General features: G+C 51.8%; 6 protein-coding genes across 6 annotated transcripts; 4 read left to right on the top strand and 2 right to left on the bottom strand.

Annotated features, from left to right (window-relative positions):
* Window positions 1–247: 247 nt before the first annotated feature.
* Window positions 248–2,533, top strand: CC77DRAFT_962253 (MFS general substrate transporter). Its single transcript, XM_018535639.1, has 3 exons — window positions 248–880; window positions 933–1,044; window positions 1,103–2,533. Exons 1-3 carry the CDS (start codon window positions 617–619, stop codon window positions 2,326–2,328), a joined length of 1,602 nt encoding a protein of 533 aa, XP_018386767.1. The 5' UTR covers window positions 248–616; the 3' UTR covers window positions 2,329–2,533.
* Window positions 2,534–2,798: 265 nt separating this feature from the next.
* Window positions 2,799–3,302, bottom strand: CC77DRAFT_1061030 (hypothetical protein; the record flags this gene model as incomplete). Its single annotated transcript, XM_018528384.1, has 1 exon — window positions 2,799–3,302. One exon carries the CDS (start codon window positions 3,300–3,302, stop codon window positions 2,799–2,801), a length of 504 nt encoding a protein of 167 aa, XP_018386766.1.
* A 1,468-nt stretch (window positions 3,303–4,770) lies between these two features.
* Window positions 4,771–6,155, top strand: CC77DRAFT_869040 (hypothetical protein). The gene has a single exon (XM_018533488.1). The coding sequence runs from the start codon at window positions 5,114–5,116 to the stop codon at window positions 5,912–5,914; it is 801 nt and encodes a 266-aa protein (XP_018386765.1). The 5' UTR covers window positions 4,771–5,113; the 3' UTR covers window positions 5,915–6,155.
* Window positions 6,156–6,395: 240 nt separating this feature from the next.
* Window positions 6,396–7,169, top strand: CC77DRAFT_1061028 (hypothetical protein; the record flags this gene model as incomplete). The annotated part of the gene is made up of 3 exons (XM_018528383.1): window positions 6,396–6,684; window positions 6,789–6,857; window positions 6,910–7,169. The coding sequence occupies 3 exons, from the start codon at window positions 6,396–6,398 to the stop codon at window positions 7,167–7,169; spliced, it is 618 nt and encodes a 205-aa protein (XP_018386764.1).
* A 1,608-nt stretch (window positions 7,170–8,777) lies between these two features.
* Window positions 8,778–13,625, top strand: CC77DRAFT_1020131 (Non-ribosomal peptide synthetase C-terminal). The gene has a single exon (XM_018524984.1). The coding sequence runs from the start codon at window positions 9,123–9,125 to the stop codon at window positions 13,413–13,415; it is 4,293 nt and encodes a 1,430-aa protein (XP_018386763.1). The 5' UTR covers window positions 8,778–9,122; the 3' UTR covers window positions 13,416–13,625.
* Window positions 13,626–13,930: 305 nt separating this feature from the next.
* On the bottom strand, window positions 13,931–15,786 carry CC77DRAFT_934640 (general substrate transporter; the record flags this gene model as incomplete). The annotated part of the gene is made up of 5 exons (XM_018534394.1): window positions 13,931–14,535; window positions 14,600–15,005; window positions 15,070–15,325; window positions 15,380–15,614; window positions 15,672–15,786. The coding sequence occupies 5 exons, from the start codon at window positions 15,784–15,786 to the stop codon at window positions 13,931–13,933; spliced, it is 1,617 nt and encodes a 538-aa protein (XP_018386762.1).
* Between the last annotated feature and the right edge of the window lie 499 nt (window positions 15,787–16,285).

Genomic DNA, 16,285 nt, shown 5'->3' with positions numbered 1-16,285 from the left:
TTTCTGCGACCGCATCTTTGGTGATATAGACAGAAACGTCTCAATGTCCCAATATCGTGTGAACCTTCTTCCGTCGATCCACCATGAGTAGCCTGCATTGCCCAAGAGGCTAGATTTCATCCTAGCATCTGATAAGACGATCTGATAAAAATTCTCTTTGTTGCGCCTTGCCGTGTTGGGATTGGCGGTGCGAGCCGCTTGTCGGGCTTCTACCGCTGTTGGACTGGCCAGAGGGCAACATGATTCTGCGAAAAAGACAAAACTAGATGTTTGCAGTACACAAAACGAGCAACGCGTTAGAAGAGGATCCGGCATACCAAATCAGGTTCGCAACATCTCATAGCGGGTGGTATCGTATCTATCTAAACGGGTAATCTTCCGGTGATATCAGAGTCTCAACGCGTGCGCAGCGCACAGTCTCGAGCGGTGGAGACAGCCTACAGGATATTCTACCTCCTAAAAGGCCCGTAAGCAACCCGGTTTTTGGAACTATGGAGCGGAGACACGAGGTTTTCCTTCCCGCTCGGCAGTACTAAATGGAAGATAGGCGCCGCTCAAAATGTAGGAATATTTCTTATTTTATCTGATCATCTCTTGCTTGCAGTGACCAGGGACGATGGATGCACGGTCCCCCTCTGAGCGTCGCCATGACATCTCAGCAGACAACGGTGGGCGGGAGCCTTCTGTGTCCGAGAAAAAGGCTGGAGATGTGGTCGTAGCATCGAGTGAAGCATCGACCGGTGAGCGTGATGGCAGTGATCGGAGCTCAGCGATCCCGCTGAAGATGAAGCTCATTGCTATTCTCTTGGTTACCGCAACTGGATTTGGTTCACACTGGAGTAGTGGTGTCACAGGCGCGATGAAAAGTACTGTAAAGAAGGTATGAACAGTATAATGCTCTCATTACAGTTACATCAGCTGACATGGAGAAGGAACTGCATATCAACAACGCTCAGTATTCTGTGCTGGAAGCCAGCGAGGACTTTATGAAAACAGCTCTAATCCTCGTGAGCGGTCTTGTCACCGATAGGATTGGTGGTGCAAGTTTGTCTCTCCTCTACCTATTCAACCATGTCTTGACGCTGACTGTACACCTTAACAGGCGCCATGCTCTGGGGCAATGCCATTTACAGTATAGGTGCGATCTTTATTGCAGCCGCCACCACCGTCCGATCGTACAAATTCATGATATTCGGGTCGATCGTCCAGGCATTCGGAGACATCGCCACGCAAGTGGCACAGTACAAAGTGTTCAGCTCCTGGTTCGCGCCATCCAACGGCTTCGCATCGACTCTTGGCTTTGAACTCGGTATTGGCAAGATCGGATCTTTCGTTGGCAAGGCTACAGCAAACGTCATCGCGAAAAACACAGGTGACTTTAGCTGGGTGTACTGGGTCGCTGTTTTCATGAACCTCTTCACTAACGTGACGACTCTCCTTTACTGGATTTTCACGCGATGGTGCGGCAAGAAGTACACCGGTACAGCTGACCCCGCGACCGGCGAGAAACTCACGGAAAGCAACAAGAAGTTTGAGTTTGGAAAGGTCTTCCGGCTTCCCTGGACCTTCTGGAGTATCGTCGCTTTCTCACTTTTCCAAACCAGTACCGCATCCGTCTTCGCTCAGAATGCAACGGAGTTCGCTGAGCAGCGCTTCGACATGGATGCCGTCAAGGCAGGGTGGTACTCCTCACTGGCGCAGTATCTAGGATTCTTCCTTGTTCCGATTATCGGCGTCTTCGTAGACGTTCTAGGCAACCGTATCACCCTTATGCTTGTCTGTGGGCTGGGCATGTTGCTATCAATGTGCCTGGCGACATGGGGCCCAACGTTCTCTGGTACGGCAGCTTCGTTTGGTATATACGGTGTCGCATCTATGTTTGGCCCGACCGTCATCATCGACTCAATTCGCACTTCCATGTGGTACCAAGAAGTCTTTGGTTCTGGATACGCCGTCAAGATTGCAGTCAACAACGCCATGTCTATCATCATCCGTATCATCACGGGAGTCATCCAGGATCGTGACGACAACTCTTACGACAATGTCGTTGTTGTGTATGTCGTTCTTTCCGCGTGTTCGGTTGTGGTAGCAGCGAGCATGTTCGTCGGCTGCTTTTGGACAAGTGACCTTGCACAACTCCAGTGGACTAGGCGCCAACGTATCACGAAGGGCGAGGTCATCAACGTGCGGAGAGAGGAGTTTAAGTCGGGAACTTCTGGCCAGAGAAACAGGAAGATCAGCATGGCTTTGTTCATTGCACTGTTGTTCTTGGTGGTGGGTTCCTGGGCGGCGTACTTCTGGGGTGTTGCGACTGGAAATAACACCTGAGGCATTAAAAGCTTACCCTACTCAATCATGTATTTCTACATAATGTTGAACCCTTCTAGGGAACTCAAATAGAGCAGCACGTTTTGTATATCTCAGTTCAGGCCGTTGGGGCGCGATCATCTAGTTCACATGCTGTGATTGTGAGGGGAGGGGGTGGTGAGTAACTCCAGTGCATGTTCTGGTGCCACCCATAACACTGAAGCAGCAATCTGACCATTTTCAGAACATCGTGACAACAAACAAAGAATCAAAGTTGCATATTCGCGACTTTCATATCCAGCTGTGACCGTGTCTGCTTACGCAATTGCGGGACCATCAAGAGCATACATACATCCAAGCCCCCTAGAAAACTGCTCGACCAAATCTTGCATAAGCGAGATGAACATAATGCAACAATTTTCCATAGAATTGACATTCGCGGTCATCTCGTGTCCATCAATAAGCATACTTGTCCTCGCATTTCTCTCTTGTTACAAAGCGGCAAGAAGGTTGTCGTGCAAAACTTCGCGGAATGTGACGCGGTAGGCTTGTCTTTGACACGTATCGGTATAGTTTTTGATGAGGGTGTCTCTGATCCTGACCGCGTCTACACTCCCTAGATTGCAGAGCCTGGTGAGTGTCTTGATGTTGATGATATGGTTCACAGCCTTCTCCAAGAGTTGACAGTCACCGTCCGACTTGTTCTTACCATCTGAGTCGGCATCTGGCCCATTGGCAATATGCTTGGACGCGACAGCCGGCCCTGGGGTTGAGGATGGACTGAAAATCTGAAGAGTGGGCGGGATAGGCTTCACAGCGTCGTCGACGGGAGACATGTTAGACTTGCGGTAGTGAGGGGATGCGTTAACAACATAGTCCTTTGAGAAGGTTGCAGTGTGTGCATTGTTGCCGGCTTGGGGACAAGAGGTGACGGGCGAGTTTGGATCTACGGAGCTCTTCTCGTGTTGAGCAACTGCCTCACAGATGTTTACCATTGTTCCTGCTCCCTAGTCTAACTTCGCTCCACCTTCACCACGCGGAGTCGCTGCTCCTCGATAACAGGCGCAGTGCCCTGGTCGAGTACATCTTCCTCATGTTCTTGATTGCTATGGAATGCACGTCGAATTCCTGTGTAGCACATGGCATCCTCGGTACTCGTGAAGTTTCATCAAGATGAAGTCGATATCCCACAAATACTTAGCTTACCATGTTATCGGAAGGAGCTGCGAGTGTTGTCACGGATGCATCGGTTCAATCGCGAACCCTGGAGGTGGGCGTATAACGTAAGAAGCCGAAGCAGGCCCGTAGAGCCGGGATGAACGACTGGAACCAGGGGAGATGGACTGTTTCACTGTCTGGGGGCCCCATCTGACGGTAAGCGTGGATATTAGTCGCATGTCGTTGCTCAGCGAGCGATGGAAGCGTCGATGTGCATGGAGATTTGCAACTGTGTGATGCAGAGCAATCATCAGCCGTGGGATGAGGGCAAAAGCCTCACCGCCACGGGTATATCTGTGTATGGGCTCACGCGGAGGCTGACAGCAGTGACGTAGTGAGTGGTTGCCGGCACATTGCGGGGATAAAGACAGGAGTGAGCGAGTTTGCACATTGGCATCACCGTCTCAAATGGCATCAGAAGTCGCGACGCAGGTGCAAAGTGCCGACATGCGTGCGCAGAGACGCGGGATGATGGTTCGCGAGGAAAGCAGGCCGATGCGCTGGCGCGGTCACAGCAGTCATCAATACGAGGTGGTCAGCCAAGACGAGGGAATAAAGTGCTGACGAAGAGGCGATCAGAGAGGCGTCGGGGAAGAGGCTGGGATGGGAAAGCTTGGAGGAGTTGTCGAGGAAGTGGCGATGCGAGTCGAGCGAGCATGTGGCAGGCACGCCAGGCCGGATAGGGAACAATCACAGCGTGGCTGCAAGTGATGCAAGTGACGGACGTCTTGGTGAGGGATGAGCGGCATCGACGGCCATGGACATGCCGACCGCGAAGGCTGGCCCTGGGGCGTGTCAGGCGCCGTGCAGGCCGTGCAGGCTCTGGGCTTCTCAGCCGCTGAGGTCGTCTTCGCCTGGAGGCTAGCGACTTGCCCATCACAACTTTGTGTCTCGAAATCATCGGCCCGTGTCAGATAGTGCAGATAGTGTTGCCGAACCGGTTGTTAGTGGCTTCTCGCTGTGTTGACAACTTCTAACTGGTTACCGACACAGCGGTTCGCCTGCTGCATCAACTGAGCGAGCGACGCCTGGGTCAGTCTGCTACAAGCGGCGCCCACACAGCGACTGTTGAGCAGAAGCAAGACTTAGCGCTCGCGCCTCTGTCGTAGGGTTTAACCGCTGCAGCCCCAGTATCACGTACAGTCCAGGGGAGTCGCACACCGAAGCCCCCCTTCGCAGCGCATCGCCGTGGAGTAGCAGCCTCGCCCTCATTGGCCGGGGATGCAGTAGCGCTCGCCGGTGGGCTGGAAAGAGGGAAGCATCTACCCAGCACTCTTGGCGGCCTTCGACCCGCGAGCAAAACTTCGGTCCCTCCCTCGAGGTCCCTCCCTTCTTTGTCTCCTGATGCACTCGCGCGGTAGCGAAGACACTTTGTTGTTGTTGTTGTTGTTGTTTTGCGACTTTCCCTCACGACTAACGGCCGAACCCCAAACCCGCTCCTCGACGACTCGCAACACAATCAATTGACGAGATCGACGCCTCACCCCTCTCCGCCCAGGGCTCAAACCACCGCGTCCACCACCTGCCGCCCTGCCCAACGCGCTCCCTCCCTGCGCCCACACCACGTCCTGCCTGAGGGCCTGCCCCAATGGCCGTCTTCGAGAGCAGTGCAGTCCCGCCTCCCCTCGCTCGCGTCATGCGCGAGTTCGAGGAGCTCGTCAAGAGCTTCGAGACTGGCCTGCTGCGGTCGCTAGAGGACCACGGCCACGGCCACGCCCACGGCCTGGCTGCCAAGGGCAGTAGTCCGCGCGACGACGTCCGTCGCGAGGCCTGCCGACTCGCCATCTCCGACCTCAGCAGCCAATACACACCCAAGTACATCCGCCGGTCGCTCGATGCAGCCGAGCTCGAGGGAAAGCGTGTCGAGGACCAGCTGCAGACCCTCTCGCTCAGCGGACATGCCCAAGACGACGAGAGCGACCTGGGCAGCCTGCACAATGGCTACTTCCGCCTCTACTCCACAGAGCTGTTCGACTTGCTCGGCCAGCCCACCGACTTGCGCTTCGGCACCCTGCGCTTCCACAAGGACAACCTGAACCACCACGAGATGCCCTCGCAACCACACTCCCCTTCGCCTCACGTCACCATCGAACTCGCTCTCAACGAGTCCTTCTTCGTTGCCGACTCGGAAGAGACGCTCCCCTACCACACGTTCCGCCTCCCCACAACACCTTCGCTACGGAATCGCGGCATACGTAGCAGGAAGTTTGACGAGGAAGGTACTTTCCCAGAGTACGACTCGTGGCTGCTCTTCACTTTCCTCGGCAACGGCTGCATCAAACTCGAGGTGCCCATCGAGATGTGCGCAGACGTCTACGGAGGTAGTCTGCGCGGACGGGAGAATCAGGAAGTTCTCTTTTGGGGATTCTTCGTAGACGACGACGAATAGCGTCACATCACATATTTGCTTGGGCTGGAGTTGGTATCAAGAGCTAGACAGGGCTTGGCATTGGAGTTGGGCGCAAAGGACTGGCCTGGTCGGCCGCCGGAACGGGTGCTTGGACATGCATTCACGACTCACGAATCTCCTTAATCACATCTTCTTCTCTTCCCATCCCCACTGCGGGGCCATTATCTCCCTCACTTTCGGCCCAATCCTTCGCATTCACTCATTCTTTTCAAGTGCGTTCAGGGCGGCATTTTGCATAGCATTTTTTTTTTTTTTACAGTATAATCCTCAAAAGGCCGAAGACGAGGTAGATGATAGAGCGCATAGCGCGACACAGCATTGGTACTCGATAATACACACCGACGGACAAATCACATGCGCCGGATAAACCTTCTGCCGAATCTTTGCCTATTGCCTTTTGTGAAGTGCACCCAACTTTGCATCTGCATTATCCTCTTTTCGGTCATCGATCCTTCGCACCATGGCGCCCGCCTTGCCCGAAGCAGCCGCAGCATCTGCGAACACATCGACTCTTGCAAACACAGGATTCAGGTTGGGCGAAGAGCAACAATTTTCAGATGCGAGCGACAGCGACCAATCACAGACGAGCCAGCGAAGCGCCTCCCCGAGGCGAGCAAACGGCATGGGACCTGCGACCAAGTCGAAAAAGAAAAAGCAAAAGGACCGACGCAAGATGGGCGCACTGGCTGATGAATTAGTCGACGTCTTGGGTGACGCCTTTTCGGCACCCCAAGCTGACCTGCAGACTGGTATGTCACGTGTCGGGGCATTGTTGATCCAACGTCTATTAATCCTGCGAGCACTTGCTTTTCTTTCATGCTACCGGGGTGAGCGAACCTGACATCACATGCAGGCTCGGTTCAGCAACCGAACGGTGACCAGACTATGGCAATTGATTCGGAGCCTGCGGGCAAGAAGATGAGTGCGTTGTCCCACTATGGCTTCCCCTTCACCGTCATACTAAATCTCTCTAGACAAACGCACTCGTCAAAACCTTGCCAGAATGCAGGCTCGCAAAGAAAGAAAAGTGGCTAATCCCAAGATGGACATGTCGGAAGACAAAACACTACAGGCTCAGATCGTGGCTGCGGAGCGGAGAGGCATGTCTTTAGACGAGTACCGAAAAATCAGCAGTGGCAAGGGCATGTCCAAGGCCGCTGCACGGAGAGCAAAGAAAGACGCCATCAGGAGAGAAAGAGCGGCTGCACCAGTGGATGAGATGGATATCGGTTAGACACACAAGGGTCTTACTGGTGGCTTGACGGCAAAGTAAAGTTGCGGAGACGAGATGGAGATCACGAGTGAACACCGAAAAAGGTCAGAGCAGAAACTTTTCCCCATGTTGTACGCTTTGGGACGCAATGCATACACAAGATGCAGACGAAGCGCCACTATCGTACTAGGTCGACTTTGCCAAGCCCATATACTCGTGTCCTGCTAGCGGCACTGCGTGAACTACGGTTCCCCAACCGCTGGATCTGAAGTTTTGCAGAAATCGGTCCTACTCTTTGTCAGCTCTGTCTATCTCGCTTAGGGAAACTGTAGGAAAATTTATCGTCCTTGATGCGAAGCCCGAAGTGATACTTCACCGCATATCTCGGCGCGAGAAAAAAAAAAGCAAACAAGAAAAACAAAAACAGTTCAGCGTGGCTACCCATCTTGTTCACCTCTCTCTGTTTTAGCCTGAAACTGTCCGGAAATCACTCCCAATCATTATTTCAATCCTTCTCCCCCTACACGGCCACGATCAGCAATCTAGCCAGGTCTACACCAAGAATCCCACAAGTGAAGAACAAAACATCTTCACAAAAAGTAACATGTCGCATGAAAACACCTCCAGGGCTGCATGCAGATCTGCATCACATGAGCCACCTTGACCCTCTTTCCTACATATACGGATGCCGGCGACTCCGCTCCACAGACGTGTCACCAAGCCGAATGTAGTTTGAGTAGAACTATTTGGAAAACAAAGCAAGCTAGACGTTACATGGCAGGTGTCAGACGGAACAAGGCAGGGTAAAAGGGTGGCGTTGCATTGAAGATGGCAATGGAAGGTGAGATGTACTTGGGTGGGAGACCCTGTGCTCTTAATTAACCCTGATTTGCACGTCGCAACTTGTGCTACATGAAAACAACACTCCAGTACGGGATTTATCTGAAGCAAGAAACATAACGTGGATAGCAGTAGTACTGTAGTACTTGTAATAGAGCTTGGTGATCAGGCGCGTTGATTAAGATGGGATATAAAGTATATAGAACGGTGTATCGAGCTTAGATCTAGTTTTGGCGATCAAATTTCAATAGCATCGTATTATGGAAGTGATACAACAAGAACATGACGCTCTGCTAAATAATTGGAAACGCCTTATTAACGCAAACCTTGACACGCAATCATCACGCGTGGCCGGAGTTTTGGCCGGTACAAGCATTTAAAAAGTGGAGACCAAATGCTTAATCCGGCTTGGCAACGTGTCAGATCTGCTTTCTTCCAAACCACAACAAGAACTCCATATAATGTTACCTTGACACGATTCACAACATAACTTACTGATATTGAGGGTTTTGCGTGTCCCGATAGGTTCATAGATAGACAAACTGTTTCCAATGATGGCCTTGCTATATACGCAGAGGCGACTGAGGCCTTGTCGCAAATCCCGCAAGCCATCCCCCGCAACGTTGGCGCGGTATACAAGCGCCTAAGATCTATACCGGAAGAAGTGACAGTTCAGCGCCAGTCCTCCGACGTGTGGCGCAGGGACACGACACGCCACGACACCGCCGCGCGGCCATGATTTGCTGTAAGCCACTCACCTCCTTGACACTTTCAAGGGAGACAGGTCTAGCCGGGTCTGGTCTTACGGTTGCTTTGACGCATACTATTTTGAGCAGGTTGTAAATCCGGGGCAAAGGGGTCAAAATGCCTCATTACGAAAATGATACTAAAAGTGAATGGTCACAGACTGGATGATGCGAGAGACCTCCCATTTCCGCTCTGTTCCTCGCCCTTTCCGTCTCTTTCGTCGCCCTTTCCTCTTTGTTCGTCGCCCTTTTCCTCTTCTCGATTTTGGCCTCTACTACTCTTTCTCGACACTCACTTACTCGGATCATCCAAGGAACCGATTGAAAAGGATATGACCACGAGCCACGATCCCCAACACTAAACCACTCGTTACATCGAGGCTCAGACATGGACTCCAAAATCCTGATTGGAGATGCACCTCTTGACGCAGAACCTATCGCACCAGCATCAGTCACTACCTTACCACAATTGTTTCATCACACGGCGGAGACACAGCCCGATAACATCGCATACTCCGTACAGACTGAACACGGACTTCACACAATCACTTATGCCGAAGTGGATGCTAAAGCAGCGTCGTTGGCAAGATGCATCGCAGCTGCCACTCGACATGGCAAAGATGATAGCGTGCCAACAGTGGCCGTTTGGCTAGAGAAAGGACTCGAGCTCATTCTCGCTATTCTTGCCACAACCTACTCTGGCGCCACATGGCTTCCCCTGGATCCAGACGTCCCAGCTGAGCGCGCTGCCATCTGCGTGCTCGATGCTTCAGTATCTCTGATCATCAGTGACGCAGCACATGCTGACCAGGTCCAGGAGGTGTGTGACCGAGTTACCATAGCGAGATTGAGCGCTGCTATGCCGGCCCTACAATGTCGCACATTCTCTCAGTTGAGTACTGAAGCGCAATACCTACATGACTTCAACGCTTCCACACATACGCCACTACCTGGTCCCCGACCCCACGATGCTGCCTACCTTATATACACCTCTGGAACTACAGGAACACCGAAAGGAATTGCTATACCTCATTCTGCTGCCTTAATGTTCTCTTTGAGCGAGCAGAAGGTCTTGGAAACGAGTCCGCAAGACATCGTCTGGAATGGTTTCAGTCCGGCGTTTGACATGTTTGTTGAAGAGATGTGGGTCACTATCGCAGGTGGAGGCCATCTTGCTATAGGTACTCGAGCGGAATGCAGAGATGTGCCAGCTTTGCCTTTGGTATGGGCGAGCCGTGGTGTCACTCTTGTCAACGCCGTTCCGACTCTGATCGGCATCATGAACATCGCGCGAACAGACGATGGTGACTCTCTTCTTCCATCATCCGTTCGGTTGATCAATCTCGGTGGTGAAGCTTGCCCGCCTGCACTGGTGAGCCGTCTCGCAAGACCTGGTCTTCGAATCATCAACACATACGGTCCTACTGAGACCACCGTCACAGCGACTTGGGACGAACTTCAGCCTGATATACCTGTCACTATTGGCAAACCGCTACCTGGATATCATGCCTGTCTGCTTCCTGTCTCACAAGACGACTTATCAACTACCCTTGAGCCTGTCGAATGGCGTGAAGGTGTTGAGGGAGAGCTCGCCATTGGAGGGCCCTGTGTTGGCCTTGGCTACGTTGGACGCCCTGACTTGACGTCACAAAAGTTCATCGCTCATCCTTTGAGAGCTGGTTGTGGAGAGAGACTGTATCGCACCGGGGATCTCGTAAAGCTACAGGCGGATGGAAAGATAGTCTTTCTTGGTCGCATTGACACGCAAGTTAAGCACCGCGGTTTCCGTATCGAACTTGGCGAGATCGAGTCGCGACTCTACGGCGTACCGGACGTAAAGGCTGCAGCTGTGATATTGGCCAACGCCAACTCAGAGTCTGCCCGTCTAGAAGCTTTTGTTGTTCTCGGAGAAGGGGTTGTCCATGATACCGCCTCCGTCAGCCAGAGTGCATTCAACAGCCTGCCATCCTACATGCGCCCAGAGGAAATATTTTCTCTGCAAGCGCACGAGATGCCTCGGCTTCCGAGTGGCAAGATCAACGCAAAAGCTTTGCAAGATGTTTCTGCGGGGATACATGCTGAAAGAGCAGTTGCGCGGCCGAGTTGTCACGGCGAAAACGACATCGACTCATTGGACTCGAGCTTTCCAGTGGATGGGGTTCTGGGCTTGATGCTAGATACTTTGTCGCCGTTGTTTCCGCAAGTGAATGTGAAGCCTGACAGCGATATATTCAACGAACTTGGTGGTCATTCGCTGATAGCAGCAATCTTGGTTTCACGACTACGACAGGCACAACTTGGCAACGATAAGTCTTATCCTTTTGCTTCGATAGGACTTGCAGACATCTACGAAGCAAGGACTCCAGCCAACATTGCGTCTCGGTTTGAAACCTCATCACAAGGAAAGAGTCCTTGCATTAACATCGAGGAGGACGACTCGCTCTACGACGATGAGGGTACTGGATCATGGACTGGAGAATACCTACCCGTTTCCCAGACAAAGTTCGTGCTCTGTGGCATGGCTCAGATCTTACCACTACTCCTCGTCTTCTTCTTACAATCCATCGAGATTCTGGTTCCCTATCTACTCTTCGACTTCCATGCAATTGCAGGCCGAATCGGGTTCGCTATCTTGACAGCCTATGGCGTTTTCGTGGTGATTCCACCCGCTCTTACCATTGTGGCTCTTGCAAGCAAATGGTTGATTCTCGGAAGGGCAATCCCCGGCGAGTATCCTCTCTACGGAATGTACTACTTCCGCTGGTGGCTGGTCGACCGTATGACATCAATGGCAAACCCAAAGTTGATCGCAGACTCTGGACTATACCCCTTCTTCTTACGAGCGATGGGATCGAAAGTCGGGCGATTTTGCCATCTCGGTGCACTGCAGATTGGTCCATGTTTTGATTTGATTGAGATTGGTGACGACGTGGTTGTCGGAGGGGAGGTTTCTCTAAGCGTCTCCGTGGTTGAGAGAGGCCGTCTGATTCTCAAGCGTATCGTCATTGCAAATGGTGCAGTGATCGGGTCGCGCTGTGTCATCGAGGGTGGCGCAACTATTGGTGAAGAGGCAGAAGTCGCGCCACTTTCGCTTGTACCCTCTGGTATGAACGTACCCAGCTTTCATCGCTTCCATGGATCGCCAGCACGTCTTGACAGGGTTGTGAAAGATGACGGCTCACCAAAGCCCAAAGACACCAGGCCCTCAAGAGCTCGGGCAGCAGCCATGCTATTTGGTAATTCATTCGTCGCATTCCTGGTATTGCCTCTCTTGTACTTCCTGCCGCAGATACCAGGTTTGTTACTCTTCGACGTCCTCGACATTCGATCTATCAGTGGATGGCAGCAAGTTGCGATTCTGTCGGTTCCAATCGCTTTTGCGTATCAAATCTTGGTTTTCGCTCAGCTGCTGGTCTACCGCCATCTGTTCCTAGGCCGTCTGAAGGAAGGTACATACAGTATCTACAGCATGTTTTATCTTCGGAAGTGGTTCGTTGATAGATTGATGGACCTTGCCTTGGACGTGCTCCACCCTGTCTTCGCTACTCTTTACATTGTTCCATTCCTCCGGGCACTGGGAACAAAAATTGGCAAACGTGCTGAGATCTCGACTGCACGTAACATCCCCTTCGAGCTTCTGGAGATTGGTGAGGAAAGCTTCGTTGCCGACGCAGTGGTCATGGGAGAGGATGTGGTGAGGAGAAATCAGGTGACTCTCAAGAAGACAAAGCTCGAGTCTCGTGCTTTCGCTGGCAATGCATCTGTGCTTCCTCAAGGCACTACACTAGCGTCTGGAACTTTGCTCGGTGTGCTATCCATAGCGCCGCCTGCAGACACCCCGATGGCAAGCAATAGTTCATGCTTTGGATCTCCACCAGTCTTGATGCCCAATCGTCAACGAGCGGAAGGCCACGAAGACAGTCTACTTTTCCGACCATCTGCAGGCCGGATCGCTGCTCGACTTCTTATCGAAGGCCTTCGCATTGTCCTACCACGCGCCATTATGATCTTCGGTCTCGGATTTTCACTGCAGGTTGCTCACGACGGCTATCACAAGATTGGCGCGGTTCGCACCTTACTCATGCTACCACTCTTCTATCTCTTCTTGTTCGCCCTACCTGCCTTGACATTCACAGCTTCGATCAAATGGATCCTCATCGGACGGTACAAACCAGCTGAATGGCCTCTTTGGAGTCTCAACGTATGGCTCAGCGAAGCGGTGACGAGTACCTGGGAAACGCTCACCGAACCACTGTTGGCAGCCCACTTAGTCGGTACTCCTTATCTAGCCATGTGTTTCCGCCTTATGGGCGCTTCTGTCGGCTCAAGGGTGACACTTCTCTCCAGCGACATCACAGAATACGACTGTGTCACTTTAGGAGACGAGTGTATCATCAACACAACCTGCGGTGCGCAGACTCATCTCTTCGAAGATCGCGTCATGAAGGTCGGTAACGTATCTATTGGTCGCCGCGCCTGTCTCAAAACGTACTCGATCTGTTTACCAGGGAGTAAGGTTGAAGATGAGGCACAACTTGGGAGTTTGTCGCTGCTTATGAAGGGAGAGGTTTTGCCTGAAGGAACTGCATGGGAGGGTGCACCAGTTGTACCGCGAGCAAAGAGGGGCGGTTTCGGCAACGAAGTCCATTCGAGTGGTGATGTTCCCTTGTCGGTGCTTTGAAATTTTGTCTATTTTCATGTTTCTTTCCTGGACTTGCACCTGGTTACACATTCACACTTTCTTATCATCTACTTTGTTTCGAAATGCTACAATAACTCCGGAAAGAATAGCCTGCTACTCATAACCTCTGTAATATATGTTATATCTATACAGTCAGATACATTGTTGTAGACAAGAAGTACTACAAGAACAACTAGATCCTGAGGGCACCACCCTCAACCAATATGTGTGCCAACTTCAGCTCTCGCTCCCGCAATTCCACCCTGCTATTTTCGGGACTTTTCTCTGGTAGGGGCTTAAGTGAAGGTACGAGTAGTTTGCATAGCAACAGGTAAGTGAAACAGCTTCTTGCAACTGAAGGGAATAATTATAAAATCGTTAGAAGATTTAGCGCGAGACAACAGAGACAGCTGACGCATTTCGATCAGGAACAACACATTAAACTTCGTTGCATTCGCGTAAAGCTTCATCCTGCCATGAATCATCGTACTACATCCAATGTCCCCTATCGTACATCACTCGTGAACATTGTGGATGTTTCCACTATCATCGATCTCCACCTTTGCCCTTTTCAAACTAGCTTTCCTTGGATTGGGCGCCTCAAAGATCTCCTTAAGCTCCTCGAGAGTCTTGCCTGCAGTCTCAACGAAGAAGAAGAAGATAAGGGCAATCTCGATGCAAATCCATGCAATGTAAACGAGGTAAAGCTTCCATCCGATCTTCTCAATTCCCACTGAGATACCGTAGGTGTTGACCACCATAGCGACGTTGAGGAACAGGAAGTTGAGACCAGATCCCTTTGCGCGAGTACGGTTCTCTAAGCATTCGACGGCATATAGGGTTTGTAGGGGGGTCCAACCCCAGGCGAAAAAGATGCCGAAGAGGTAAATGGAGACGATGGTGCCGTAGGCGAGGTTGTTGTCCTTGGTCGCGGTAGCAGTGAAGGCTGTGAGGAGAACGTAGGCGAAGAGACCACCCCAGAGACCGCCCATAAGCATCTTTCGGCGACCAAGCTTGTCGAGAAGAGTGGCACCGTAGATGGCAGCAATCATCGAGAAAATTGGGTTAATCGCGTTGATGAGCAATTGCTTGTTGGGATCTGTGATGCCGGCATTCTTGACTGCAGATTTGAAAATACGAAGTCAGTGTATGTCTTACATGCATTTCGTATAGGCACAACTTACCCATTGCGGGCATGAAATAGCTGACAACGTTGTTACCACTCCATTGACCAAAGAAAGCCATTGCAATGACCATGGCCAATCGGTAACGTGCTGCCTTGGTATTGCCAAGCTCACGGAAGTCCCACCAGGGATTGTCGTTGCGAGTGACGGCAAAGTCCTCGGTGATCTCGTGTAGCTGAAGCTGTACGATAGGAGAGTTGGGGTTGCCGTTTCCGTGGTATTTTGCCATGATAGCGATGGCTTCCTCTCTGCGGTCATGCGCCAAGAGCCAACGAGGCGTTTCTGGGAAAAACATGATCAAGGCCATAACGATGGTAGGGAGAATGCACTGGACAATGGTGGGGATTCTCCATGCCCATGAAGAGTTGCCCATGTGAAGATTGGTACCGTACGTCGTCCAACCTGCCTAGTGTTGTGAAGAGACGAAGTTAGTAAATGTCTCACATGCATTTCGTACAAGCACAACTTACCAGAATATTGCCGACCCACCAGAAGTTGTTGTACATTCCAGCCATGGTTCCACGATAGGCAGGGTGCGCGAGTTCAACGGTGTAGGCGGGACCAGCAGCAGAGGCGATGGACGCGCCAAATCCGAGGATGAAGCGACCAGCAATGAAGTGACCCATCTCGTTGGCCGTAGCTTGAACGGCGGTTCCAACGAGCACTAGCGCGCAGCCAACGGCGATGCAGACCCGGCGACCATATCCATCAGCAAGAAATCCACAGCTGAACAACGTTAGTCGCAAGAAAAACTGGTACCTACGTCTGACGCCTACTTACAATGGAAAAGCGGCAATTTGGCCCAGATTGTAGATAATGAAGATGATACCAGTGCTGGATCCTTGACCAGTCAGACCAAACGTGTTCTGGTAGGCTTTCATCGCGTTGATGGATCCCATGAGAGAGCTGTCGAAACCGTTGAGCGTAGAGACGAGGTAGCCAATGCCCATGATCATGTAGAGCTGGATCATGCCTCGAGACCACAGCTTCGGCTTTTCTGCCTCCATGGCAGCGGCTACGCGCTATCAGTATTGACTCTTACCATTCACTGAGGCTTCAAAATGAAACTTACTTAGAGCCACTGAGGCTACGTTAGCCTCCTTGACGTTCGCATGCTTGTTCATGTCATCGTCGACCTGGCTGAGTTGGTGCGTAACAGCGCCCATCTCATCTTTCTTCTCCGCCATCTTGAATATGCAGCCGGCAAAGACTGGAGAAGATCTGGAGTTGTGGAGGGAAAAAATGGAACTGCTCTCCACTCGATGGCCAATGTGCAACGATGCTCAAGGATTCCGGAATACTGGGTCTTTTTATAGTGTACAGGCTTCTCCGCAAAACAATTCGCGCTTGCAACCCCATGGCACCGAGGCTCCTACCATGCTTGCCTGACCCGATGCATGGTTTGCTCTGGATGCAGTGATGCGGCGTTCAGGGCGCCACGCCGTTAGCCAAGTATGCTTAATGAGCGGTAATAGCACCGCTTTAGGGTCGGAGTGACAGCGGAGTGACTGGGAAATTTTTACCTTCCAAGCTCGCTATGCCTCGAAGGTGCTATAGCCAAGTAATAGGCCCTTCTAATAGAGCGGATCCAGGCCCAGAAGCAGTTCGGCAAACGGACGGGCTTCCCAAAGCATACCAGTTCTAGAGCGCCACGCGTGAAGTCTTTACGATGCAGATGAATCAAGA

Source organism: Alternaria alternata, assembly GCF_001642055.1.
Source record: "Alternaria alternata strain SRC1lrK2f unplaced genomic scaffold CC77scaffold_9, whole genome shotgun sequence".
NCBI lineage: Eukaryota > Fungi > Ascomycota > Dothideomycetes > Pleosporales > Pleosporaceae > Alternaria > Alternaria alternata.
This window is presented reverse-complemented; position numbering and strand designations above follow the sequence as displayed.

What these genes read in the sequence shown, in the direction of transcription:
- CC77DRAFT_869040 (XM_018533488.1), top strand. Translation starts at nt 5,114, where the DNA reads ATGGCCGTCTTCGAGAGCAGTGCAGTCCCGCCTCCCCTCGCTCGCGTC.
- CC77DRAFT_962253 (XM_018535639.1), top strand. Translation starts at nt 617, where the DNA reads ATGGATGCACGGTCCCCCTCTGAGCGTCGCCATGACATCTCAGCAGAC. An exon ending in TGAAAAGTACTGTAAAGAAG is followed by an intron (nt 881 to 932) that starts GTATGAACAGTA and finishes GACATGGAGAAG; the next exon opens with GAACTGCATATCAACAACGC. An exon ending in CGATAGGATTGGTGGTGCAA is followed by an intron (nt 1,045 to 1,102) that starts GTTTGTCTCTCC and finishes ACACCTTAACAG; the next exon opens with GCGCCATGCTCTGGGGCAAT.
- CC77DRAFT_1020131 (XM_018524984.1), top strand. Translation starts at nt 9,123, where the DNA reads ATGGACTCCAAAATCCTGATTGGAGATGCACCTCTTGACGCAGAACCT.